We start from the raw sequence: 26166 nt of genomic DNA on the forward strand, positions 1-26166 counted from the left end.
GTCCTATTACCGCCTTATCCCCTGGCGCCGGTACCCCCTTTAAACCCTGTGGCGGGTTGTACCATTTCGCTTAGGATCAACCAACCAACAATCTAATCCCGCTCCTGCTGTGGATTCTTTCAGAGCATTGAATGATGTGTATTAATCATGCTGTGGATTCTTTCGGAGCATGAAGTGGGACACACCCAGAGAAATATAAGCATTGCTACGGAAAGCATGCTTAGTTAAACTCACCGATTTTTTCGTTTACCTAAATTTAATTTTTTTTGTATATACTTCCCTCTTCTAATCAACACGCATTCTTTGCTCTTATTGTTTTGATTACTTGATCTCCATTTAATTTTTTTTATTCCCTGGCAACTATCACTTTTCGGGTATGCACCACTGGTATCGAGTCCATCATTATCATCATCATCGGTACTGAGCCTGCCGTTCCTCGTGTGTTCGCCGCTCGGCGCTGTGGAAGACGACGTTTTTTGCCGCTATCGTGGCGTGTACATGATTTTTCACAAGGACTCACAACTGTCCCCAGCGACTCGTCGGGGATGAGACGCAGCGCGACCACCTTCCTCTTGTTCGCAGCGCTGGCCGGTACGTCGCTCTTATATGGGCAGTCGCGGGAGATGAGTGTCGCCTTTCCTGCCCTTCCAAGCCGCTTTCATACTTAGTAGTGTTTTGCCTGGTTGAAAACTGAACGTGTGTCCTTTATTACAAGCCCACATGCTTAAGAAGATCAGAAGTGCCGATCTAATTGTCTTAGACAGCTAGCACTGCGAACCTGTATCGAGCCTAGCTGCGGCTGCGGTCAGGTAGATGAAGGTAGTGACTCTGTGTTGGGGTCTCAACTTGGTGGATTACAAGGAAAATTGAAAAGACGATAACTGCGAAAAGAGCGATGGAAGGGAAAGTTATGGACGTAAACATTTAATATAGGATGATGGCGATTTGGTATACGCGATTGAAACAAGGAGGGAGGGGGTGGGAGGGGGAATGCTATTCTGGTCGAGATTTTAAGGTGAAAATGGGGTTGGGCAGCCAATGTAATGCGTAGCAGACAGCCGGTGGTCTATTAGAGCAACGAAACAGGTGTCAAAGGAATAGGACAGATGCAAAGGTGGAAAGAAATCAATTAGGTAGAAGCGTTTAGATTAGAACTTAGAATGAGTTTAGAGGCATAGGACGGGGCTCGGCATGCGCAAGGCGGGGCTTGTTGGAGATCTCTGACAGAAGCTTTCTTACTACCGCAGTGGCCTAAAGGTAGGATGATGACGACGACTTTGAGAGAAGTGTGACTGACTGACCATGGATGCGTGTTGGTGACCGAAAGTATCCACATTCTGTGTGACGGCGGCCTTGCGTTGTTTGCAATCTCTGACCTCGCCATTTTTTCTAAGCTGGCTCACAGCTTTAGTTCCCGCCATGCTAAGCTGAAAGCATACTAGTCCTCTCCGTTCTCGTATTCTTGTTTGATAGGGTAGTTCAGGCCGTACGAATAACTGTATATCTCATTACGACCACCGCAGTGATCCTGCGTGTACATTCTGTGGTGAGGTAGGAGAAAGTAGCTATACTTACTCTGCGGTAACTGCATGCATATCCATTGTCCATACTTTTAAGTTGGCAGAAGGATATGTAGCATCGAGTAATGTAGTTTGGTGGGCAAGTTGGTATATGAATGGTGTTCAACGAAAGAAAAAAAAAAAGTCCTGTAGTGCATCGTAGAACGAACTTTATTTCATTTGTTCCGTCGCCGGGTTTGTTCTGCGAGATCTTGGTTCCGCAGGACTCCTTTTCGCACTGTTTCTTATGGGAAGCCCGTGAAGTTGGTCCAAAAAAAATTTACATCTCAGAAGAGATTTGTCAAATTCGTCTATGTATTTACCTAGAAAGGCGGATGTTCGAGATCCAGAAAGAGGTGACGTAGAATGACAAGAGAGACGCTTACGCCAGTATTTACGTCCATCTGAACATTTAAAACACTTTCTCAATTCAGTCTGAGTTTTCCTCAGCTAGATGAGGCGGAAGACTCCTCTTGCGAAGAACATTTTGTTGTCTCTGTAGTAGCCTTTTTTGGAGATTCGGGCCGAACGGACTGATCCAAAGTTACCTGCCTTTGCCCTTCTCTTCAGCACATTTCTGAAGGGTAGCTAAGAGTGAGGCTAAGCGAGCGAACACGTTGGCCCAGGAAACATAAAGTCGTGCCTCCGCGCAGACGCTTTTTTAGTTCGTTTAGAGGAAAGAGGGTCGTTCTGGGAGCTAGGCATTGCGAACGAACACGGTTCGCTTTGCGAAGTGTTCGCCGAGCGAGGTGTTTGCTCAGCGAGGCATCACTATATGTAGGCAAAGGAGAGAGACAGGGTGGACGCTAGTTCCTTTGTCTAAGTTCATTGTTTCTCTTTGCTTTTCCTGCTGGATTCCGCTTGGTTTTAAGCTCATTCCTAAAGATGCACATCTGCTGCGTTAAACGCTGAGATGGATGTGCTGTTGGGCTATTCTGTGCACGCTTCAGAAGTTCTAACCATAAGCACACGAGAAAAGACACGAAATAACGCCCGGCTCCTCCCTGTTATCACCCTTCTTGTGCGGGATATTTTAGCGAGGAAACTGCACGAAGTGGCGCCACTTTTGTTTCACGGTATAACTCGCGTAACGTACCGAAGTATGAAAACGTTGCGATGTCCACCGTGACTTTTCTGTGATGCTTGTTGTCACACAATGCGCCCCAAATTACGTGCAGATATGTAGCACCCCGGAAGCAGGTATTATCCCTGCTTTATCGTGCAAAGTCTGCTTTCCAAATGGCTTACTGCGTCGATCAGCGTAGCTGACTTCGGAATATCTACAAATGCCTTTTTTTTAATCAAAATTAACACTGACAAACGTCAAACTCGGCTGGTGTATTCCGCAACTCACAAGAATATTGCACTCGACTGCTGATGGGATGGAACAGCTCAGATATTTTAGTGCCGCAACCGCGAGAAGTAACGTGCCGAGCAGCGCGTTCCATTCCTGCCACAACTATTTCGTTGCAGTCGAGGCTGCAAGCGGCGATCTGCCCGCAACGATCCTGGACGATGCCGGTCGACACAAGTCTCCGTTCTACATGTTCTCTAAGCCCGAAGAAAGCCGGCCCTCTTGTGTCTTTGGCTCGGTGAGTGAAAGCAGCAAAATGACCTTGCGTTGTAATAAGATTGGGGGGGGGGGGGGGGATAAAGCACCGACGTTATTGCCAGATACCTTCAATAATACGTACCAATGACGATACTCCCCGTAGGTCACACGTTATGGTCACATGTTTCAAAACCCTGACACCGTAATTGGCCCTGGGGTTTGCTGACTGTCGTGGCACATATGGCCAGTAAATCTATTGAACGCCACGTTATAAGGATAACGGCGAAACAGTTTTCTAGGCACGTACTGCAATCAAATCCAATTGTATATTCAATCAGCTCTGCTTTTCTTTTTTCAGCTTGACTACGCATTTTTATCCCTTTTGAGCAGGTGATGGGTGACTATGAATTGCATTCTGTCATTGACAGGTGGCGCGCCATTCTGGTAACTATTAGCAGAAAAGGACCCGTGCCTGCACAGAGTTCTAAACCAATTTTCAGAACTGGCATGATTGAAGGACTCTGGTTAATTACCCCTAATACCACCCTCTATGAAGCCGTAATTGAAGTGTAGGTGTGAGCCGGTATAGCCACGTGCTATTCAGGCTAGGTGAACGTGAAAGCCGCATGATAAAACGGTGCGCTTCCAACCTGACCAACTGTTGCACGAAAAAAAAAAAAAAGCCAATAGTTCGTTGTGCCATTCGTTCTTTCTTTTTTCAAGAATCACTCCGTATCCCCTCTGAGAGTGAATACAACCGGTCGACTGACACAACTTCGTCATCTTATGAGCAAAGAGAACTTTCAAGGATACATCGTGCCTTCCGAGGATGCCCACAAGGTAAGGGACTTTTTGACGTTTCAAAATTTTGTGAAATTGTTAGTACAATGAGCGATTAGTGATGCGTACAGACAATCCTATATATTTGCTCTTACACATGCCGCCTCCCGCGATAACCTGGGGAACCCGCAATCGCTCGTCCCCTGTTTCTACCGAGTGTGCTCGCTTTGTGTTTTTAGTGCGCTGTCTCTCTCGAAACCATGTTGAAAAAATAACCTTGCGTACCCATTGGGACACCTGCGTATAGGTCACCTAAACACAAACATTGTAAGTTAAATTCCTGACACCTGGTGTAGCACAGGCTTCGGTGCTCAGAGTGACAGGTCCGTTCGCGCACTAACAAACAATTAATTAACTGTTGATGGGTTATGAATTTGGAGAACGCGAGGACGAAGAACCAGCTTTCATGTGGCATGAAATCTCGCTGAATAAACACGCGAAAAACAAAACTGCATGGCAAAACCGGCAGTCAAAAAAGCGCTTAGAGCACCAAGATTGGACCCAATATGATGTGTAAGGATGAGTTCAACATGCATGAGAGGAAGACTAGAAAGCGTACACATTGAAAGCTCGGGAACCCTTTGACGGCCAATTCTCAGCAAGTCGCATAGTATCGTCTAAGGGACGAATGACTGGCTAGTCAGTGTGAACAGTCTGCAAAATTTTCAGCGTGGCAGGCGTGGGAGAACGTAGCAGCTATTTCCATTATTAAAGTAAGTATTGATCCATTGTTAAAATAAGCACAGGGAATGTATCCGCAGCTTACTCCCGCACAGAGTGCCCGGGTTCGAGCCCCGCGGGAACTGGGCATTTCTCATTCCTGACGATAGCTGCGACGGATAACATCGCCACCCGAAACGACTAATTGGAATGAGCCCATGACAGCTTTCGCTGAGGCAGCGTGCTGAGCACTTCAAGGCCAAGATCATCAGTTTGTCTAGTACTGGTCAAATCGGAGGAATACATGAAGCATATATATGCGAGTGGGAATTATTTTTTCTGTAATGTTTAGTGCAATTACCTTTAATCTATTAATTGTTACGCCTGCATGGGGTACCTTTTTATTCTGTAGGGATTTTACTAATGAAGGACTAGGAATGTTTGTTATACATTAGTCAGACGAGCGAATTTTGTGTCACTTTGAGCTGTGGTCACTCAAAATTAGTGGTATCTGGGGCTGTCCGACATTCTAGTGTTTTCAACAAGTCGACTTCATATCAGCCAGCTTCCTTGAAGCATGTGGTCTCGGCACGCAGTTATAAGACTAAACAAAACTTCAGATATCGAAGAATGTGGCATTCTTGTGCGAGTATTACAAGTTCGTTTGTATTACACGTAATACATACATATGTAATACATATTACATGTAGTACATATACATGTATTGTCCTTTATGTATTGCAGCTAATTAGATAGTCGTCCTTATGCACGAGGATGCTGCTCTCCAAGTAGTTTATTAAAATGTGTATTTCATATAAAAATCAATGTGTATGACTCGTTCCCAAATACTAATAGTCATTTCAAGATATTTTTGTACGTCCCTGTCGTCCCTGCCATTTATTCGAAATGATATGTTGTTTTGCCGTGTAGCACAGAGGCATTTAAAATGGCAATCAGTGAATTAAAGCGCACTCGCTCAAACTGACAATAAATTTACCACTGTAATTGGGTTAGCACACTCGATGAGTAAACCATGCCCTCTTTTTTTTTTACTATATCTCCGCTTAGAGTGAATTCGTGCCCCCACATTACAAGAGGAGACAGTACCTAACCGGCTTTTCGGGAGACACGGGTAAGTTTCAAACTTACGCTATAACTACTGTATTGGTTCAGTAAAATCAGTAACAAGGCTTGCACAAGTGGTCGGGTTTTATAGAAGCGAAGACTAGGCAGCATTACAGTCACTTAGATCTTATTAAATGAGCCACAAGTTAGCCAAGTCGGGTCCCACATATATTGGAAAATAGAGCGCCAAAGGATCATTCAGGGACGAGTAAGAAAGACGACACGAGCGCTTACTCACAATTGATTATTAATGTTTTCATAACTTTATTGCTATAACAATTATATGGACACTCTAGGCGCCCTCGCCGTCTTCGTGAGGTTTCATATAAAGTCCAAGGGCGATAAGATCGTCGCCGCGCGCCGTATGCTGTATGTGCGAGTGAAAGTGTGCGAGGGTAAGCCGGCGATGTCGCCTCAATCTCGCGCACGCCATGGGAGGAAAGCGGGAAGGAAGCGCACCGTCTTCGAGTCGCGCGCAACGCTCCAAAGGGAGGGTAGGGAGAGGGGGGGGGGGGGGGGGGGGGGCGTTTTACTCTGGGCGGCCCGAGCGGCCGCGCGCGCCCGCCGGGGCCTCAAGGCTCCGGCCGGAGGGTAGGGAGGGCGGGGGGCGCATTTTACACCCGGGTCGCTGTATCTTGAAAGCCATCTGCGGCGGGCACAGAGTCCGCCCTGTGCTGTTTTTTCGCGGCTTAGTTCGCGTTGATGCGAGCGGCAGCACGAAGGTACCGGTCACTTCGCTCGCTGCTGCTGCCGCGGTTCCTGTCTGCAGCGTTTTGACAGCGAGTTTCCGCGGTCATTGCGCGAGATGCGTTCATGTTTGCTTGTGCACGCGTGACACCATGCTGCTAGTTTAGTCAGTTACAAGTTTGTACGGTCAATAAAACTACTATCCTTACTTCGTATAGCTGTCCACTTATTTGCTATCGCAATCGAAACTTTATTGTCGACTTCTTTATTGGACATTATTAGCTTATTGCCACTGCGCAACCGTGGCCGCTGTAGTTTTAACTCTCTCAACCAGGCACCGCGGTCGTGTTGCTGGACTTCGCCGCCGTGTGGGTGGAGAGCCGGTACATGCTGCAGGCCGAGGAGGAGCTCGACTGCAACTGGGTGCTGATGAACGGCGGCCAGCCAGATGTGCCGGTCATCGAGGAGTGGCTCAAGAGCAACCTGCGCGGAAGCTCGCGCGTTGGCGTCGACTCGCGCATCGTGCCTTTCCAGGAGGCAAGTGTGCAGCTTTCTTTCTCGCGAAGCCATTCTCGCGCATGCGCAGGAAATGATAGCGAATGTGCAGGTCGTAGGGCGGGAAGGCGCTAAAAAGTATTCTCCAAAGGGCTATACATGTATATAGATCAGGACCCGCATTCGCATGAATGTTCTTACGCTAGTACTGTTCATAAGAACAAGTGGCAGCCTGTCGTGTGGTTGGACATGTTTGCGAAGGCTACCGGTCATTGTCACTGGCAAACAGCTCTTAAGGAAGAAAGGCTTTGTGACATCAGCCCTAGTTCACTGCCGAAACTTAATCGTTGAAAAATGACCGCGGGTCGGGTTGAGGCCACAAATGCTTGGCAAGATATTGGGTTACTGAATTTGTCTGCAACAATAAACCGGAACAGTGTGCGCGTGAACTCTGTAAAGAAAGCCTCGTAGCAAGCTCGTAAGCTGCTCAGACGATGGCTTCCATTGTTTTAATTCTACTCCTTAAGCTAACTTTGAGATAGGCAGTGTTGCTAATGTTAATGTTCTTAATTCTTGGTGCAGTACCGCAAGATGGAAGAGAACCTCCATCCGTTTGGCATTGAGCTCGTCGGCGAACCGCGTCATCTGGTGGACGAGATATGGACGCCCATGGAAGGCAGGCCGTACGAGTCCAACAGCAGCATCGTTGTTCACAGTGTGGAGTTTGCCGGTGCGTGTTCGCCGATATACGCGTTTTCCGTGGCCACTGTTACAATCCTGTGCGCATTGGTCTGTTGATTACGACGCATTAACTGCATTTTCATTCAGTGTTTTGTTGGCATGTCACCTCGGGCAGAAATCTGCGCATAGTTCAACGAAACAAGGAAGTAGCAGAAGTATGCTAACGTTGTTTGCCTTTTTTTGTTGTGAGCTAAGACTGTCTAGCATAAGAAGTATGCTTATATGTTCTTTCTGCCAGATTGTAATTCTCAGCACGTCTTCTTGATTTGTTTCTGACTGATTCAGGCGAGAGCTGGCAGGACAAGGTTCGCAAAGTGCGCGAATTTCTGAAGAAATCCGGCATTGACGCCATTTTGATAACGGACCTTGGAGAAATCGCATGTAAGCAGGCGGATGCTTTACAGTAACAGCGTTTTCCTTTTCGTGCGAGGCCGAACGATCCTGTCTTGCATTGTTCACCTGCAGGGCTGTACAACATGCGTGGCAATGACGTGCCGTACACTCCTGTGTTCGAGGCGTTCGTTTTCCTGTCACAAGACGAACAGAGGTAAGCACCTGCAGTTGAGGACTAGGTGTGAAGGTTTGATTAATCGTTATACTTTGTCCCTCGCCCCTTTAGACTGTACGTGAGCGCACGAAAATTGACGTCCGAGGTCCGAAATTATCTTATCATGGACGACTGCAACAACTGGGCTTGTGTCCAGGTAGGCTAATCGAAATCAATCAGTCAATCCATCCATTTCATCAACAGGTTGGTCAATAGTTAAGTCAGGTCAGTCAGTTAGGTCGGTCAGTCGATTAACTCAGGAAATTGTCAGTTAGTCGGTCAGCCAATCAATCGTTATTGATCGATCAGTTGATGAGAAGTATGATAAGAATCATGCTTTTTTTTTCAGTGGAGAGACTACAAACTGGTTTACAACGAGATGAACATCAATGGAAACGCGGTTAACAGGCTGCTCGTGTCACCATTCTGCAGTTATGCAATCTGCGGCCATATTGACATAGTAAGCTATACCGTGCACACTTTTCACGCCCGAATTGAAGCTTTGGCGACCTAATTAACGCACCATTTGAATGCTGCACTTATAAGTATACTTAAATAGACACTCTGGACGTCTGTTTTCCCGACAGGACAAGCTGGTTGTCAGTGAGGCCCCGATAAAAATGATGATGACTGTGAAGAACAACATAGAACTGCGAGGACTACGAAATGCTCACGTAAGTTTGACCGTTTAATTTGTTTTGTAATGAATACGAAGAAGGGCCACGATCCAGCTAACGCCTTCGCTCTCGACGGCGTTCCATCTTGTCTCATTGACCTCTAGGCGCTGACGTCGGCTACACGAGCTTCCCTCGTTCGCTTCTCGTAACCAAAACCCCCTTTGTAATTTATATGCGCGTGCGTCGACACCTTTCTCGATAACAATTCAGAACTACGCAATGCTCGGGAACACCAGGAAAAATAATTCACGAATATGCGGGCAATAGATGACTGTTGCTGACGCTTGAACTAATGCAGTGACAGTGTGGGGACGGTGAACAAGTCAGACGACTTGAACGTAGGTCATCCTTGTGCTTGGGGCCGATAGGGCCACGTAAGCAATTGGCTCGGGGTTTTTTGAGCAGTTGTCACCTGCTGGCTTTTAGGTACATCTTTTTCAACTCTTGCCACAACTAGGACATTTTCTCTGATCGCAGAAAGACTGCTGCCCAGCACAAGAAAGCCAATGCGAATATCCACCTCTTTTCGACGCCACCGATTTCGTCCGTCGTAAAGGAAAAAAAAAAAAAAAAAACGAAAAAACTGAGCCCTTTTACACCGCTATAGACAAACAGTGCTCGCGCGTCTTGCTTTGAGCCTAACAAGTACAAATCTATTCCCTGAACAAATCAGGAAAGAGATAAAGGTCGTCATTCAAGTGAGTTTGCGAATGAGTGATCGAATGAGAGATAGAGAGGTATTCTTTGAAATGCAGCTAACATTCATTGATGCTTGGGAAAGCTTACAGCTGAACTGAAGTGTTTGTAAATGCGCAGGAAAATCTGGCTCTTTTCTTTCTTTCTTTCCGTCATACTCACGGTATTGGGCAAATAAAGGGAAAATGAAATTTAAAACACACGCCACTGGCAGAGTCCAAATGCGTAACCACACATTTGTTACGTTCGGAAGGGCCACTACCCTCTCCTTCGAGTGGAGGTATGCTTGTGTAAAGGGTACATTTATTATGTGGCCGTGCGATCGTCCAATTTAGTTGTCGCGGCAGCCGATACTAATTACGCTGTAAGAAGATAGTCGATCGGTGAGTTGTTTAAATATTGTCTGCCTTGAGGTGCAGACCAAGTATTTGTCCAAAACTCAAATGCATCGTTTATAAGCTCATGCCGTAATTTACTGTGTGTCCGCATTAAAGGCGTTGTGATACGACATTTCCGAGTTTTCATTTTTGTCGTTCAAAGCTCCAGAAAGTTACAACTTCAGAAAAAAATTCTGGCAAGCCTCAGAGTGCACTAAGCATTTTACCACAATAGCTTTCCTACGAATCAGTTTAGGTTTCGTTTCGTTTTCCAGGACTAATAAGTGGTTCGTTTTGAGAAAGGAAAGGTTGGCGCTATCGTCTACAGCCCTTGAACAGGGGGTGTATGCTCGTGACATCATGACGCAGAAGGTAGTCACGTGAGAGCAGGACATTGTGACGTTTGGGCCACGGTTTGTGCACTCGCTCCAGCTCACCCGGGGGTCTGATATGATGCTACGCTGGGCCACGCAATGAGCCAGCTAGATCGGGTGCCAAAACGTCGCGATAACCTTCTCCCAAGTGGCCACCACCTGCGTCATGTCGTCCCGACACACACACTTGGAAGCGAAACCAAAACCGGTTCGTTGGACGGCTGCCATAGTAAATTGCTTTCAGTTTTCTGAGGCTTTTCAGTATCTTTGTTTCTGGTTTGGAGGTCCAGGACGTTCATTTAACGCAAAAGAAAAAATCTAAAAGTTGAAAATGTTATGTCAGTAATCATTCAAAAAAAAAAAAAGGGGGGGGGGGGATAATTAAGCACACCGAATGCACCGAAATGCACGTTCTTACTATTCCTTTTTTTTTCTTTTTCTGCAGCTGAAAGACTCGATCGTGTTTGTGACCATGCTCGCGCACATGGAGAGGGACTACTTGTCTAAAAAGCCGTGGACCGAAGCGCGAGTCATCTACGAGCTTGAACGGCTAAGGAGGTACATGCAGCCTCTGATCGATGACAAACAGTGCTTCAGCTATTCCGTTTACTTTTCACCTGACGCGTATGGTCAAAACTGGAGAAACTTGTAAACGTACTGAAAGTTGGACGAGTTGGTAGCTATTCATGAAACTGCAGGCGCAGACACAAGAAACAAGGACACAAGGCAAAGGTAACAGACAAGCGCCTTTGTCTTGTGTCCTTGTTTCTTGTGTGTGCGCTGCAGTTTCAGTGATGGTGAAACTTGATTACCACTTTGGATGTGGTAATATGTGGTCTAGCGAAATGATCCACCCACAATGTTTTATATCTGAACTTCGAGAGAGAGAGAGAGAAAAAAATATTTTATTGAAAAGCGTGAAAACCAGTTGCAGCGTTTGTCACATCCCTTTGTCCCGCCTCTTCGCAGCTTGGATTCGTTAGGAAATAAGTTGGGGAAAATAATGCGTTAGGGAATAAGTTGGGGAAGTTATGCGTTAAAGAATAAGTTAGGGAAGTTATGCGTTAGGGAATAAGTTTGAGACGTTATGCGCAGCCGTGCAGATGAAGAAAGAACAGGCTGAACGGCAAAAGCAGGCCCCGACAGGGGCTATGTAAAACATACCAACAAGTTCTCAGAATATCGTATGGGCGTGGTATATATAGTTCATATTAGCAGCGGTTGCTTTTATGTAGGGCAGACATGCTGCGGCATCAACCAAATGAATTGGGCATAAAAGGTCGTTAACTGGAGGAATACCGTCTAACCTTTTGTTGCACTGTCGCGAATGTATATGCAGTCCAGAATTTGATGACAGTACAGTCTTATTCAGACGTAAGAACCAGAAGCGCGTCTCATGGTTGAGGCTTGGCATATAAGTAATAGCAGAAATGCGTGCGTTAGCCAGCCTTCGATTATCTTACGATATCGTGCCTAAAAGGTTCTTTCGCGTAGGACCGCGTAGTCCCAGAGTGACGGTTAACGCTGCCTCTCCTGAGCTTGCGCAGATAAGTTTGACGGGGGGCGATGACATTCCTGATCATGCGCAGAAAAGTCTTGTGTCTACCTTCTTTTCTGCCACTGTGCAACCCTTCGATTGATAGTCGGCGTTTGTGTTGTCCGTTTTCCCTCTTCTTGTGTCTGCAGGCCTAACGGTTTTTTAACATGAAGTCCTATCAACTAGCTCAACGTTTTGTAGTTCTATATTTGGACTCGTTATTTTTTTTAAATTGAGTTAGTGCGGAATAGTTCAGTAGTTCTAGAGGTATCCATGTACGTGCTCAAACACATGCACTCTGAAGAAGGCGGCATGGCAAAAGTCTAGCTTTTGCGGCCAAGTAAAAAAGGCTTAGGAGTGATGTTATAAAGCAACCCCGGCAGTGCTAACATTTAGATGTACCAGATTTTAGTTGTTGTATGCTTCCCTGTCGACTGATTTGTTACTTATCTCTTATTAGTGCTAACATTTAAATGTACGAGATTTTATTTATTGCAATCTTCCCATTCGACTGATTTGTTATTTGTCTTTCATCAACATTCATCCCTCAACAAAAATTGTACATTGCCTTCATCTTCGACCGCCGTAATGGCGTAGTGACTTACGTGTTGCGCTATTCCGCGCCCGAGGGCGCGGAATTGAATCATATTAGGCTGATAAAACATTATTTCGAAACTCTACTGCATTAATTTCGCGGTAATAATTAGACCCGAAAGGAAAGTGAAAATGTCAAATTTTGAATTTCTCGCTGAAACCAGAGCACCGGTGCGTCAATGTGACGTCAAGAATTTCGAGTATCGTTTCGGATTTTAGCCATTATAGATCGGTTAATGTTCTTCAAACTTGCTAAATTCAGTCTCTGGCTCTTATAGAATAAAGCGCAGTCTATCTTTAGCGATAACAAGTTAAGTGTATCCGGACAGACGCCGTCATAATCCGTGACGTCATGGCAAACTGGTGCGGGAAATTCAAGGCGGTGTCGCCACCCGTCCTTCGCACTGGCGCATTTTTCTCGCTCACCAAGCTTATTATCATGTTAAAAGTGGCTTACTTGGTACTGTAGACGGATAATTTGCTAATAATGATGAAATAACGTTTTCTCTTTAGGGTCCCTTTAGGTGCAAACACGTGATGAAGTTGGAACTTAGCGTCCCTCGCGATTGCATATTGTGTACATTGGGTATTTTGCTTCGTTGCATTGCAGCATATATGGTTAAATAATAGTTGAAGTTTCATAACCGTCAGCTGACGTAGAACTCAGCGTCGGAACGCGGTGGCCTTGTAGGCACAGGAGCGTACCGAGTCTCGAAATTTACGCGTATTGAGGATAGCGTAGAAACATGTATACTCCCGCTTCGTACGGCCGACACGCAAGTCCTTGACACATCGTTACAGTGGGGGCGTCCCAGTGTCGCCATCTATGTGCGAAAACACAAACGGCAAACGCTCTTCGCTACTTACCGCCCTTTTTCAAAATTACGTAAGCCTTGCAACACGGATGAGGCTGCCGTTTATGCTCGCTGCGCTCGGAGTATAGCATATTCGCGAAAGCCGCGCAGCGCATCGCTCGTTCGGAGAATGCGCAGCGTGAAACACGTGAACCCTGACTCCCCTACACAAAAATCTCCTGCGTTTACATACTTCTACATTCCTAAAACCACCTATACTGCCAACGTAGCGTGAAAATACTTAAGGCTTCAGGAAATGGGGGCAATTGGGTGGAAGAAGTATCCTGTTCTAATCACACTCTCCTTTTTGGTTCATTGGCTGTGACGTTCTGCTGCCAAACGCGAAATCTCAAACTCGAGTTCCCGCTTCTGTGGCTGAATTTTCGGGAGGAACTCGAGAGCGCTCGTGTACCGAGCTTCGGGCAAAGATTAAAGAACCTCAGGTGGCCAAGATAATCTGTAGTTCTGATTACCGCATTTGTCGTAGCGATATTGTAGCTTCGTAGCGTAAACGCCGATCATTAACCTTTTCTTTGTGTCGGATCATCGCAAATGAGCGATCGCATGGCACACGGCGCACAGCCAGAAATTCTGAATTGTATTACGAAAGAAAACAGCAGCAGGAAATAACGGCTGACGACGTTCGCTGGTCGTTGTCCGGCACGTCCCGAACATGTATTTTGCTTGGATGTGGTTACTGAGCTCGAGCTCGCGGGTCAGACCGCGGATGCTGCGGCCGTATTTCTATGGGGGCGAAATGCGAAAATGCTCGTGTACTATGCATTAGATGCACGGTAAAGAAACCCCAGGTGGTCCAACATTACTCCGGAGACCTCATTACGGCTACCCTTGTGATCAGATCATGGCTTTAGCGCGTGAAACCACGGAATAATTTTTTTTTGCTTTATTGCCTGGATGCAACGCCGTCCGGCGTAGCCATCAGCAGCACTACCGGGGCGAGAGTTTCAGCAGCGTGGCGGCCGTGGGTCCCAACGCCGCGGTTTCCAGCCATCGTCCCCACAATGGGTCCGGAGGTTACATCAGCAACGCCAGCATGGTGCTCATCGACTCCGGGGCGCAGTACCTGTAAGCATACATTCGCATCGCATCGTGTCGAATCGCGGCACTGCGTTATATATATATAGCGGATGAATTCGTGCCAGGTGTAAGGTTTTGCGTTTAAGTATACTATAGCCACACACGAAAGTTTTCGTACTGCATAAAGAACAGTTAAATTCCTCCCGACTGTACCACGCGGCCTCCGCCGCGGTGACGCAGTGGCTATGACGTTCAGCTACTGCGTTCGAGGACGTGGGTTCGATTCCCAAAGAGCGGCTGCCGCGTTTATTTAGGTGGGGGCGAAAAAAAAAACAAAAAAAAAACACACACGCACGTGTAGTTAGATTTAGGTGCACGATAAAGAACTCCAGCTGGTGACAATTAAATTCAAAGTCCTACACAATGGTGTCTCTCATAGCAGCAGGGTTGCTTTGGCACGTTACATCTCATGAATCAAGCAATTCAATTTTAACACTAGCCTCAAATTTAGGTTAAGCGAAATGGTAGTCATACGGGAAAATATTCACTGGAGGCTTCGAATGAATTAATGATGCAAAGACGCTATTTTTTTTTATTCCCCCCTTCCCCTTCAGATTCTGTGCTCTGAAAGCTCTTGCGGTTGGAGGTACGCCTTTCTGGCATATTTAAATTTATGCAACTTACACCGGCTGAAGCATAATTAAAATAGTATGACCTTCAGCGCTGGAAGGCGGTATTCGTGCATGACACCTACATGCGCAGTTGCGGTTGCAATGCAGTGCGCATCCACTGCGTTTTTTCGGCATCTGTTTAATCATGCACGCGTAAGTGCTCGAACGCTTGCAAACACGTGCTCCGCGCATATATAACAATAGTCGCATGAAGCACCCGTCCTTCGTGTGTTCGCACTTTCCAGCTTATAAGTTATATGCGATTGTTACAACTTCTTTCCCGCTATCGTCGCTTCTTATTGTCTATTGAGAAGTGAGTGCGAAATAAAAAAGCTAAAGAATTAAAGTAAAATGTATCAGGGAAGCACCACAATAAATGTTACTGAACTGACAGAACAAGCGGGCATTACTTTCAGCTTCGAGTTTTATTTATTAGCTCCACGTGCAACAACAAAAATGTATAAAGCAGTGTTAGCAATGGAGTACGCAAATGTAAAATTATTGTCGGAGAGATTCCTGTAAAGCGTACATACAGAATATGGGGAAACACAACTACGAAGGACGTGGAAATTACCGCTGCTTTCCCGTATAATATTGTAGGGGAGCGTTGACGCCTCCAAAAGGGGGACAAATGCTTTATTAAGCTTTATCGCGAACAACTTTCGGTGGCACGGACGCAAAAGCCACGGGAATGGACCTTCTGTACATGTTTTACTGCACTCTGTAGACCGGCACGGTTTGACAACGCGGTCAATTTCTTGCATGGCATGCTAAATTAGCGTACGCTCATCAGAACGAAGATGAATCAGGACAGGAATAATAAAGAGAATAGAGAAAGAATCCATTATTTGCTGATAATGTCACTTCGTTGAAAGTGTTTGTCACCCGACCTAGCTGGCACATCGTAACTGTGGCTGCTATGTTATTATTATTTTTTTACAGCGTGACATTTTCTAGATAAAGTGTGAGGCCAGATTACGCAATTTTGTTGACAAACTTAAAGGCCATTTAAGCACTTCTTTGACCTTCCGCAATGATGACGCTCACAAAATTGTAGATGGCCATAAATACATCAGTAGGAGGTCTTTGACTACATCTTAATTAAACTCGCGACATAAGGGGCATGAACCTCATATTTTTGCTCTGAGATATGTGTAATTTTTTCTTTCTTCGCAGTGACGGTACCACGGATATTGCGAGGACTATTCATTTTGGAGCACCGTCAAACTTCGAAAAAGTAAGGCGTGGAACTAAAGGTGTATCTGCCATTCTTAACTCCTGTTGTCAGTTAACGCCGTTGCCCTTACCCAAGTATTGCAACATTATTATAATGTAGGGATAAACAATTATAAAAAAGAAAATCGTAATCTGCATTAAAGAGACAAATTATGCAAGAGCATGACGTCAGAATTCGCTCGGTAATACAGCATAGCTACTCCTCCTGTTGCAGAATGCCCCTTCGCACTTTATTGAGTTCAGTGTAGACCTAACGGTTTTTAAATGCGGATGAGATGTTTCTTTTAACATTGGTCTCGTACTTTGTGTTTAAACAAACTCTTATTCAAAAATCACTATATCCAGGAGGTCTACACGAGAGTGCTGATCGGCATGATCGACTTGTTCCTGACAATTTTTCCTGAAGGAACCAAAGGTTCGTTGCATCTTTTCTCTGCGCTGTCTCTCGATGACTCTGTCGCTAATTTATTATCATCACTATTTTTGCAGACGGTGCCTTGGACGTAGTGGCCAGGCGGTCTCTGTGGAGTGTCGGCCTCGACTTTCTGCATGGTGTGAGCCACGGACTGGGCTCCTACATGCTGGCTCACGAACGTACGCCGTGTTTCTTGAGCATTTCTTAACTTTAAACTGGCTCCCGTGAGATATTTACGGCTGTCTATGACGTACTTGTAGAGGAAACTACAGAGGCCATATTATCCCCTGTTTTATTTTTGCCCTCTTACCTGGCTCTAACTGCACGCCAGAGTTTATTGAAACTTTTTGCGGTCCAAAATTTTAGGTACTGAGAGGAATTGCTGCTTTCCTTGTTCTCTTGAGGCTCAATGCTGTAAGACAGCAGCAGGAAGCTCGACACAACTTCACGCATACATTTTTAAACAGTCTGAAGAAAGACAACGGATGGTTTTCTGAGAAGTTTATAGATGTTCTGCAAACAGCCTGTGTTCTTTCGAGCGATATATATATATATAGCCTGTGTTAGCGATATAGCGATACAGCGATATAGTTGGCTAATGTCTCTACACATTCCACAAACAATCGCTTCGGAAGTCTCTGGACCGCAAATAGACCGAAAGAAATCGGCTTTTTTACGAATTTTTATCAGAACCATTCTACAGAGAGTACATTCAAAAGGGCGACTCTTTAAGAAAACATGGGAGTCTGCGAAAAGTTTGTTGATAGCGTACGAAATGGCGTACGCTAAATCGGCGTAGACGTAATAAATATGTCAAATATATCGTTCATGTGGTTAGCATATGATTGCACACGCAGGATTCTTACGAAGTCGATATTAATGCCTACAATTTTATTTCTAAATGTTTATGTGTACTTGAGAGCGAAGATTATTTCTTGCGTGTAAATAAAATGTAGTGATTAAATAAAACCAGAAATGTTGAAATGCACATAAAGTGACCCTAGGTATCCCGCTACCAACTTCAAGAACGTCAATCAAGTTTATCCATCAATGATAGTGGTATAATGCAATGTTTCCTGCAAAATTATACTATATATAGCAATCACACATACCCCTCTTTTATGTGGGCAATATGTGTTTAGCAGCTATATGGCCTTTCAAAAACAGTTTGAATCTTTCCTTTTATAATGCTTCAGGGGGTACAAAATGCAGACTTTAAAGCACGGGGGTTGTGTTTCTCATTTTCAGATCCTCCCCTGATTTCTCCGTTCAGTAAAGGATATCCCCTTTTAGCTGGAATGATCCTGTCGAACGGTAAGTGGCGTCCAATGATTTGCAAGCGGTTTGTTACTTATAATATATTGTTTATTCGCTAGCCAGTGCGCTAGTCAGGACTCAGCCTCGGGGGAAATCGGGAGGCAATCGGCAAAATATGGAAAAAGGCTTTTTTTTTTAAACCTGCAGTTGGTTTTAAGGGGTTGTTTTCCGTATACTAAATGCGACGGGCTTCTCGTTGTTCACAGTAAGACGAATACTATTTCGATGGCTGTACAAACGCTCCGCCCTACTTTTACACTTGCTACGCAACTGTGGCTAGCCCACGTAAGGATAATGTTACGAAGGAGCTGTTCTACCCCTATAGGAGGGAAGCTGCGACTACAACAGGCTCCTCGATTCCTTTGACTGGGCGCGTCAACGTGCCTCGAAAATATTTAGCACAGCGGGGTTGTCAACCATATGGTTTGTATTTGGAATCAATCAATCAATCAATCAATCAATCAATCAATCAATCGTTATGAGTACGCAGGGGAATATGTGGAAACATGCCCTAAGGTTGCGAATCGCAGGGACAACCTTCTCTGACTATCTAACGACTCCCCTGTGACTACGAAGTTTGGGTGACGTTGAGCGAGACTTCACACTGGCGGGCTTCCTATTTTTCTTCGCGCTGAATTAATTAAATGTGTTACGACGTACACTGAAGACAACGACGACTCCGGACAAATTCAAGTGAATCGTGAGGCCGCATAGCAGCCGTAGTGTTGCAGAAAGCAACTTCGCGTGAAATAGTATTAAATCAAGCATTTTTTTTTCGAATAAGGGTAACGTGCAGTAACCAGCTGAAGACTGAATGGATTGGAACCTATAGTCGATGAGAACCTAAGAACACGGTGACACTGTTAACTCAATGTTAACTCAATGAACACTTCTGTTAACTCAATGACAACTTGTATATATACACCCGCCAATTACGATAGATTTGCTCATTTCTGGCATGTCTCAATGCGGAGGCAAACTTCTTCACGCGTCTATGAGGGACTATGTTTTGGAGCGCGGAGGCAGAAATGGCACGTGCGGTGAGGCTTTCTTAGTTTTCTTACTGAATTCTTAGGTTGTCACAGAATACAACGGTCTTCAGACGATACATAATATTCTTTGATGATATTCACGTCGCTTGCGTGGTCAGCTCGTATATGTCGACATTTAACGACAAAATGTCCGCATCAGTATAGGCGAATTAACTGCATCGGTGGCAGCGCACATGCAGGGACACAGAATAGACAGCTGCTACCCAGTGGCGCACCGACCGGGGGGGGGGGGGGGGGGATTTGGGGGTTGGAACCCCCCCCCCCCTGAGGCCGACTTAACCCCCACTTTTGTTTAACCCCTTTTCTTTCCTTACGCATTTGAGTACTGCAACTAAGATGTAAGACGCGCAATCGTCTGCACATTCGCAAACAGCGCATTTTTTTGACAATTTCCCGTGAAGAAATCGAAATTAGTGCTGTTTAGATGGTATTGGCAAACTGTCACCCCCCCCCCCCCCCCCCCCCCCCCCCTGGCAGAGATCCTGGGTGCGCTACTGCTGCTACCACAAATAACTGAGATAAACGAACTTCTACGCTGTATAAAATGTCGATTACAAATCTCTCCAAGCAGAACAATGTGAAAATAGACTAGTAAATTATCGAAGAAAGAAAGTGACGTCTCTTCGAAGAAAATAATGTCGTTGAACGTTTTGAGGTGCCTCGTTATTCCGTTTGAACCGCTTCCATGTTTTTCTTTTTCTTTTTTCAGAGCCGGGTTACTATGAAGAAGAGCGACTCGGGGTGCGTCTTGAGACGACGATGCAGATCACTCCGTTCAACACTACTGTAAGTCTCGGGAAACGTTAAGCGTTAATTGGCTCAATTGATATGGCGATCTTCCTCTGAGCACTATCGATGTAGCGAGTTCGAATATCAGCGTTTGCGGCCGTGTTACGATGCATATGGAATGTAAAAAAAAAACAAAAAAAAAAAAACAAAGTAGTTTCTTGATACACATTCACGTTCGAGATAACTACGTGTTCAAAATTTTCGTGGAGGCAACTAAGACTAATTGGTCACCGAAATGGAGCCTCTTACAGTCCAAATGTTGCTTTGAGATGTTAAACCACTTGAACTGCAGTAATAGCCTCATGGTAGCTGGTCTACACTATAGCACTACCGTACATTTTTTCCGCCACTGTTTCAATAAGTCGCGTAATGTTGGACTGGTTTAGAAAGGCAGTTCTAACAGAAATAGCTTTCTGATAGCTTTTCAAGAGTTTCTGGTGCCCGCTTGTGCATATCATTACATCGACAAGCTCGTGTTTTTTTTTTTTTTCGACATTCAATCACCTTATAACCTAAAGTGTACCTTGAATTGAGAAAGAAGTGTGGTGATATCGGTCGTAATCGCTGATGCGTTTCTACGTCACTAAGCTGCGCCCACCCTGGCCCGTTAGAGACGCGATATTGGTAAGACGTACTCGGGATAGATTTTGACCACCTGAACATTCCTTTCAATCTACATTCATTTCTTCCTCACTGGTTCTCACCGCGCGGTTTCGCTTCTTTATCGCCGGTGTTGATCGCTAGATCAGATCAGTGATAAGAAAGAAATTAAATTGAAGGAAAGTAATCATTACAAAATGCAGACTGTCGAATTATCTTACGTGCACCGAAACCCTAGCGCATTGGCGCGTTCTCGTTCTGGCCCCAACGTAATGCGGTTGCCGCTGCCTGCGCAATTGAATCCGCTACCTGACGGCCTGGCAGCCGGTATCAGCAATCAGTGACCCGCCGCTGTGTGTGGTGGGAGCGCGGTGAGTTGCGTGACGGGCAGGTAATACAGGGGAAGGGGCGGGGGATAAACACCAGCGTCAATCAATCTTATGCTGTAATTGACATCGAGTTAGCGAGTCGATATATTAAAGTTAACGTAACCGCAGCGTTTTTCTCCACCCTTTTAAACATCATAGTAGCGGGAATATTATAACTTGTAGTGTAAGTGAAAAATAACAATAAGCAGGAGAAAGAACGAATGCCAAGGTGGCATTAAACATAAACGAGTGACGTGAAGAAGAAAAAAAAAAAAGAAAAAGAAAATACCAGGTGTCGGCAAACACCGGAAGTCGTATCTCTCCCATCATGACTTGGAACCGCTAGTGGCATGATGCAATGCGTTATTAGGCTGTTGCTTTCTCTTTGTGAAACACCAGCAGCACCCATAGCAAGCACCGGCTATATAGAGAGAGGCCGTGTTTCAACAGCAGCCGCGGTGGTGCTGCTCAGGTTTCACGGCACGGCGCAGCTCTGCGTAAGATCGTGCACCCCTTTCGTCTAAGCAACGCGTCATCAGGGTCGTTTACCATCCACCTTGCTCACGCGCTAACGAGGCTAACGATCTCATCAAACGCGCCGCGCGTGCGCGCGCGCCCGCGTGGACAAGCCGCGGCATTGTCTGTGTTGATACGCGAGCCGGCTGCAGCCTTACGTGGTTTGTGCGAACGCGCGCGCGCGTGTGTGTGTGCTTTGCTCTTCCAGTACAGGTTCATGTCCCACAAGTTTTGCAAGTTTGAACCCATCACGTTCGTGCCTTTCCAAGCGAGCCTGATCAAGTGGGAGCTGCTGAACAAGGCGCAGGTCAGTGGCATTCCTCCCTCCTGGAGATCAATCTCAAGCTTCGTAGCGTTACTCCCCCTCCCCTTTCCCTACCCCTTGATGTTTTTTTTATTTATTGTCTAATCTTTGGGGATAGTGTTGGGTGTTTGTTTTAGTGTTCGCGCGGGCCGCACAGCTTCATTCGCGTCACGAGCGCGCCGTACGTGTATACGTTCGGCCTCTCACGCCGCCCATGCAGAAGGCTGGCCCAAGCACGACGAAGGCGTCCCCATTACATAGGGGTGTGCTTGCCCGAACATGAGTCGTGCCGGCCGCATGGGTCGTGCCATATACACGCTGTGGACGAGTCGGAACCACTGTTCGTTGCCGGCCTATACCGATGAGGAATGTGAAGCAACGAGCGATTTGGCAGCTTGGCTGCATCTTTCTTTATTGTTTTTTTTGTTTCGTTAACACTGCCATGGCCTAGTAATTGAGTTGCGCGTTATGATGATTATCCAAGTAGTAAGGTTCGGCCTTTTCCTTGTGCTGGTGATCGTTAGGTGTGCGCAACGTACCGTACACTCGTTGAACCGCTGATCAGCCTAATTACGAGAACGATACTCGAACGATGCCGTAGGGCCCGTTTTGCTGCGTTTAGGCTATCGGTGACAAAAGTTCGCAAACCCGCCCCTGAGAACGTTAGAACTGTTCACATTGGCCGGACGCCTCTGTTGATATCAACGTTTGGTTCTAGTAACGTTGGTTGATTTGATATCACATTTGATGATTTTGACCACATATCATGGTTTGATATCATTCATCGCTATGAGTATCTGCAGGCGCACATTCTTTTCTCTGCACTAGCAGCTAGGTGAATCCTGGAGGTGTAGTTTTGGCGTTTCCACCCAACTCACTGGTACACCATGTTTGGAGCGCTTGACGGCAGCCAGTAGACTAAAATGGAATCTAGAAAGAAAAGTGAATCATTGACAACCTAAACCCAGCTGATATCTTGTTCTCAGTTTTCATTTTACGCCTGTGTCCATGCTTCGGTATCCGTCGTTACTCATTGTTCATTCAAAAGGACTTTCAGCAAGTTGGTGCGGTTTACCATACACAACCCTCTTAAGTGCTCGAAAAACAGGCACCACACACTCGTATAAGTGCCGTGTTTTTGTGCGGTGCCGTGTTCTCCTTCTAATGTCTGTTTCCGCGCCGTTAAAAAAAAGTGTATCGTTCATTCGATCTTAATCGAAATGCTCCGTGTCACTAACGCTGAACGCACGTTGTTATAACCTCGCCACTGTCGGCGTGCCGCTCCCGCAGCTGGACTGGCTGAACGACTACAACGCGCGCACCCTGGACGTCGTGGGAAGCGAGCTGAAGCGCATGAAGAAGCACGACGTGCTGTCCTGGCTGCAGGCGCGGACCTTCCGCGTCGAGATGAAGAACGGCTCGCTGCCCGTGCTGCGCGTGGCCGGACACCACGGCCTGCTGACGCACGACGGCCACAGCGGACACCACCACGCCGGACACGCCAGCGGCCACAGGCCAGTGGACGCGGTTATTGCATCGCGGATTACGAGATGGCGATGACTGAACATAACTAAACACCTCGAGGGTTAACGAAACGCGTAGTCTATATTTAAGTTGTTTGAGCTTCTTACACGGGGCACACAGAGATTATACGAGACACACAGATATGAGGCACGCGCGCACACACACACGCGCACACACACGCGCACACACGCATACGCACTCGCACGCACTCTTTGCGTTTGGTTTCAAACATCTGGCGCAGCAAAAAGCAAATGCTTTATGCTATATAGGTTTAGGAAATTGTACTCCCGACACGTATTTTATTATTGCCCGCCCATATTCAGTTCAATATATCTCGTCCCGTTTCCAAACCTTACTGTACAAGCTTTTATGTTTTATTTATAGATCAAGTTTCTCCACGTTAATCTGCCATATAGTTAAATTTAGACGTCCTTTTTTTCTCCGTACTATTTGCTTTCATTTCTTTTTCAAACTCTGTGATCAAAGAAAAGTATAAATTGAAGAGAAAAACGAGCGCCAAGTAATTATTCGTCCGTTAGTTTGCTTATCTTGCTAAACAAAGGTTAAAGATGCGTCTGCGTTATCATTTCACGTTCGTGTTTTATTTCAGTCTCACAGACAAATGTCTAATAAGCGAATATTCGCATCAAACGAAAACCGCAGGCCTCCAGCATCGGGGTCGAAGGGCTGGCCGTCGGCGTCTGGCTCATCACAGCCGGGACGAGTGCTTCTCGCGCTGGCATCGACGCTTCTCAGCCTTGGAATGTTGCTGCGGCTGCTAGCATGAGTTAGCAACGCATCAGCAAGTAATGTGTCGGCACTGGCGGTTCGGACGAGACACTCTGCATGCCGGTGCTGTCAGAACGTGGACCTCGATGAGAAACGAAAGCTCTTTGTGCATAAAAGAAATCCGAAAAAAAAAAAGACATTTGTGCACATCGCTGCTAATGTGGACAGGCCGTTACCTCACATTTACCCCTGTTAGTCGCCGCTTGGTGCCTCTTTCTTTTTTCTTTTTCTTTTTTTCTTTTCACGAGAAAGTGTTGGGTCATTGAACTGTTGTTTCCTTTACCGCTGTGTTTGGTAGAGTAAAGTTGTTGGAGATGTGTTCGCACTTATGGCGCCGTCTTTCTCGATTAAGAAAGAAGGGGAAACGACACGGGAGAATTTATCGGGAAGCAGTGATGAAAGAAAATGTGAGTACAATATGACGGTGTCCTTTTGATAAGGAACGCGTATTGGCGAATGCATAGACGGAAGAGAACGTGACATCAGATGAAGGATCAAGTCTGTAGAGAATAAGAAAAACGAAATGGGGTGGCCCTTCGTTGTGTGATGTGTAGTCTTGTCTAAATACTTAAGTTATTATAATTTATTTCCACTGTCTCTCATGGAAAAGCCACAGAAAGTGCTCTTGGCACTGGCAAGCATTCCATGGTGTGATTGAAAGTTCATTCTATCTGCGATAATGAAAAGCAATTTGACTGTTTTGATCTATCTTCTTTCATAAAGGCATTTCATGAAGTTGTAACGATCAAAGAAAACGATTAAGCCACTCTAATTCCTTGCGTAGCAGAATGCTGACCTTCGCATCATTACAAATTATTGCTCCAATTCAAATCTTGAACGAAAACGACAGAAACCTCGACAGTTCGCGCGCATAGATATGACTGCCGCAAACACGTGCTTAACTCTCATGGTAACAGTTTTCCTACAACTTTCGCCGCGGTAAAAAGTAGCTCACGTCTTCTACCGTGCATGGCCATACGGTCACTCGTTCTGACACTGTTGTGAGCAGAAGCTATTTCTGGTTATATGCATTTGCGCAGCTGGCCTTGGCCACGCGTAGCACGACATGGAAAAAAAAAAAAATGCGCATTCACAGGAGACGAGGCGCTTCGTTCGGCTTTCACGCCACCGCGTAAAGGTCACGATGCACGACTCAGTGCCGCTAGTCTGGGCGACGGCGACATATGACCAACGTCTCCTCCCTCCTCCCTCCGCGGCCTTTTATATATACGCTACACCATTTTGGGTTCTCGGTCACTGAAGATACGTACACCGTTGTACTTACGGAAACCGCTCCCGGCTTCGCGTGCCATCGCTTGTTGTTTGTAGTCGTCATATTGCACCGCATCAACTGCGACTGCAGTAGGAAGTTAAAAAAAAAGTATACAAGTGGCATTTGCCATGGTGACCGTTGCGACCAGCTATTATGGTGACAGCTTTATGTTGCATGACACTTTCGGTGACGCAGCCGCAGTGGAGGAACCGGTGTAAAGAAACTAGAAAGGTTGCAGCCTCGAGGATAGTGGTGTGTAGGAGCCCTGCAAGCTACTACACACCACTTTACCAGATGCGGCCAGCTCTCTCTTGTCCGGCCTGCCTGGCCCGCAGAATTGCGTGTCAAACATACGTTCGCACCTTGCTACTACTGTCGAGTCCTGTACGTATATAGGTGGATGGCTCGCAGGCTGTCGGGCTTTGTTAGGCCTCTGCACATGTGCAGAGGCCTAAAAAAGCCGGGACTAGCCGGCGGTGGGACTAGCCGGGTGCGCGACGAGTTCGCGTCCTCGCCGGACCTCCAATAAAAGTTATTTTACTCACTCACTCATTCTGCACATGTGCGCTCTAATTTCTTGTGGCGCATGAAAAGCGGTGCATAAATTAAGCCTACGTCGTCGTTTATATATATATATATATATATATATATATATATATATATATACTTCCTTTTTTATAGCAGATTTCTTCGCGCTTTTCTATTTCTCGGCGTTTCGGGCCTCGTTAGCGAGTTTCCCTTGCAGGCTCCAGTGGTCAGCGAGGGCTTCTGAGTACTCAGCCGGTGTCAGTCGTGGACCTGCTTTTAAACAGTGACGCCAGGTGCGAAGCGAGCCTATACTGTAGTTGGGAGCCTTGTTTGATTCCCAAGTTTAGCTTTGGGGGAAGGTGCTCGGTGCCTTATGAACGTTTTGCAGTAAACCTACGTGGTTTGTGTTGCGCAATTGTCTCGGCTTGAGC

The 26166-nt window shown here is 46.1% G+C and overlaps 1 protein-coding gene across 1 annotated transcript in view; it reads left to right on the forward strand.

Moving 5' to 3' along the window:
* Positions 1 to 446: 446 nt before the first annotated feature.
* Positions 447 to 26166, forward strand: part of LOC119462175 (uncharacterized) — a 54606-nt gene continuing 28886 nt past the window's right edge. Inside the window, exons 1-20 of the mRNA XM_037723521.2 lie at positions 447 to 591; positions 3033 to 3151; positions 3835 to 3951; positions 5680 to 5743; positions 6758 to 6960; positions 7501 to 7648; positions 7945 to 8040; positions 8125 to 8206; positions 8279 to 8363; positions 8556 to 8666; positions 8794 to 8880; positions 10776 to 10888; positions 14252 to 14401; positions 16201 to 16261; positions 16606 to 16675; positions 16750 to 16854; positions 17924 to 17989; positions 19754 to 19830; positions 21526 to 21624; positions 22912 to 23135. Of these exons, the coding sequence (XP_037579449.1) occupies positions 546 to 591; positions 3033 to 3151; positions 3835 to 3951; positions 5680 to 5743; positions 6758 to 6960; positions 7501 to 7648; positions 7945 to 8040; positions 8125 to 8206; positions 8279 to 8363; positions 8556 to 8666; positions 8794 to 8880; positions 10776 to 10888; positions 14252 to 14401; positions 16201 to 16261; positions 16606 to 16675; positions 16750 to 16854; positions 17924 to 17989; positions 19754 to 19830; positions 21526 to 21624; positions 22912 to 23135 (2123 nt within the window). The 5' untranslated portion in view covers positions 447 to 545. The remainder of the gene's footprint in view (positions 592 to 3032; positions 3152 to 3834; positions 3952 to 5679; positions 5744 to 6757; positions 6961 to 7500; positions 7649 to 7944; positions 8041 to 8124; positions 8207 to 8278; positions 8364 to 8555; positions 8667 to 8793; positions 8881 to 10775; positions 10889 to 14251; positions 14402 to 16200; positions 16262 to 16605; positions 16676 to 16749; positions 16855 to 17923; positions 17990 to 19753; positions 19831 to 21525; positions 21625 to 22911; positions 23136 to 26166) is intronic.

This window comes from Dermacentor silvarum, chromosome 8 (genome assembly GCF_013339745.2).
Source record: "Dermacentor silvarum isolate Dsil-2018 chromosome 8, BIME_Dsil_1.4, whole genome shotgun sequence".
Lineage (NCBI taxonomy): Eukaryota > Metazoa > Arthropoda > Arachnida > Ixodida > Ixodidae > Dermacentor > Dermacentor silvarum.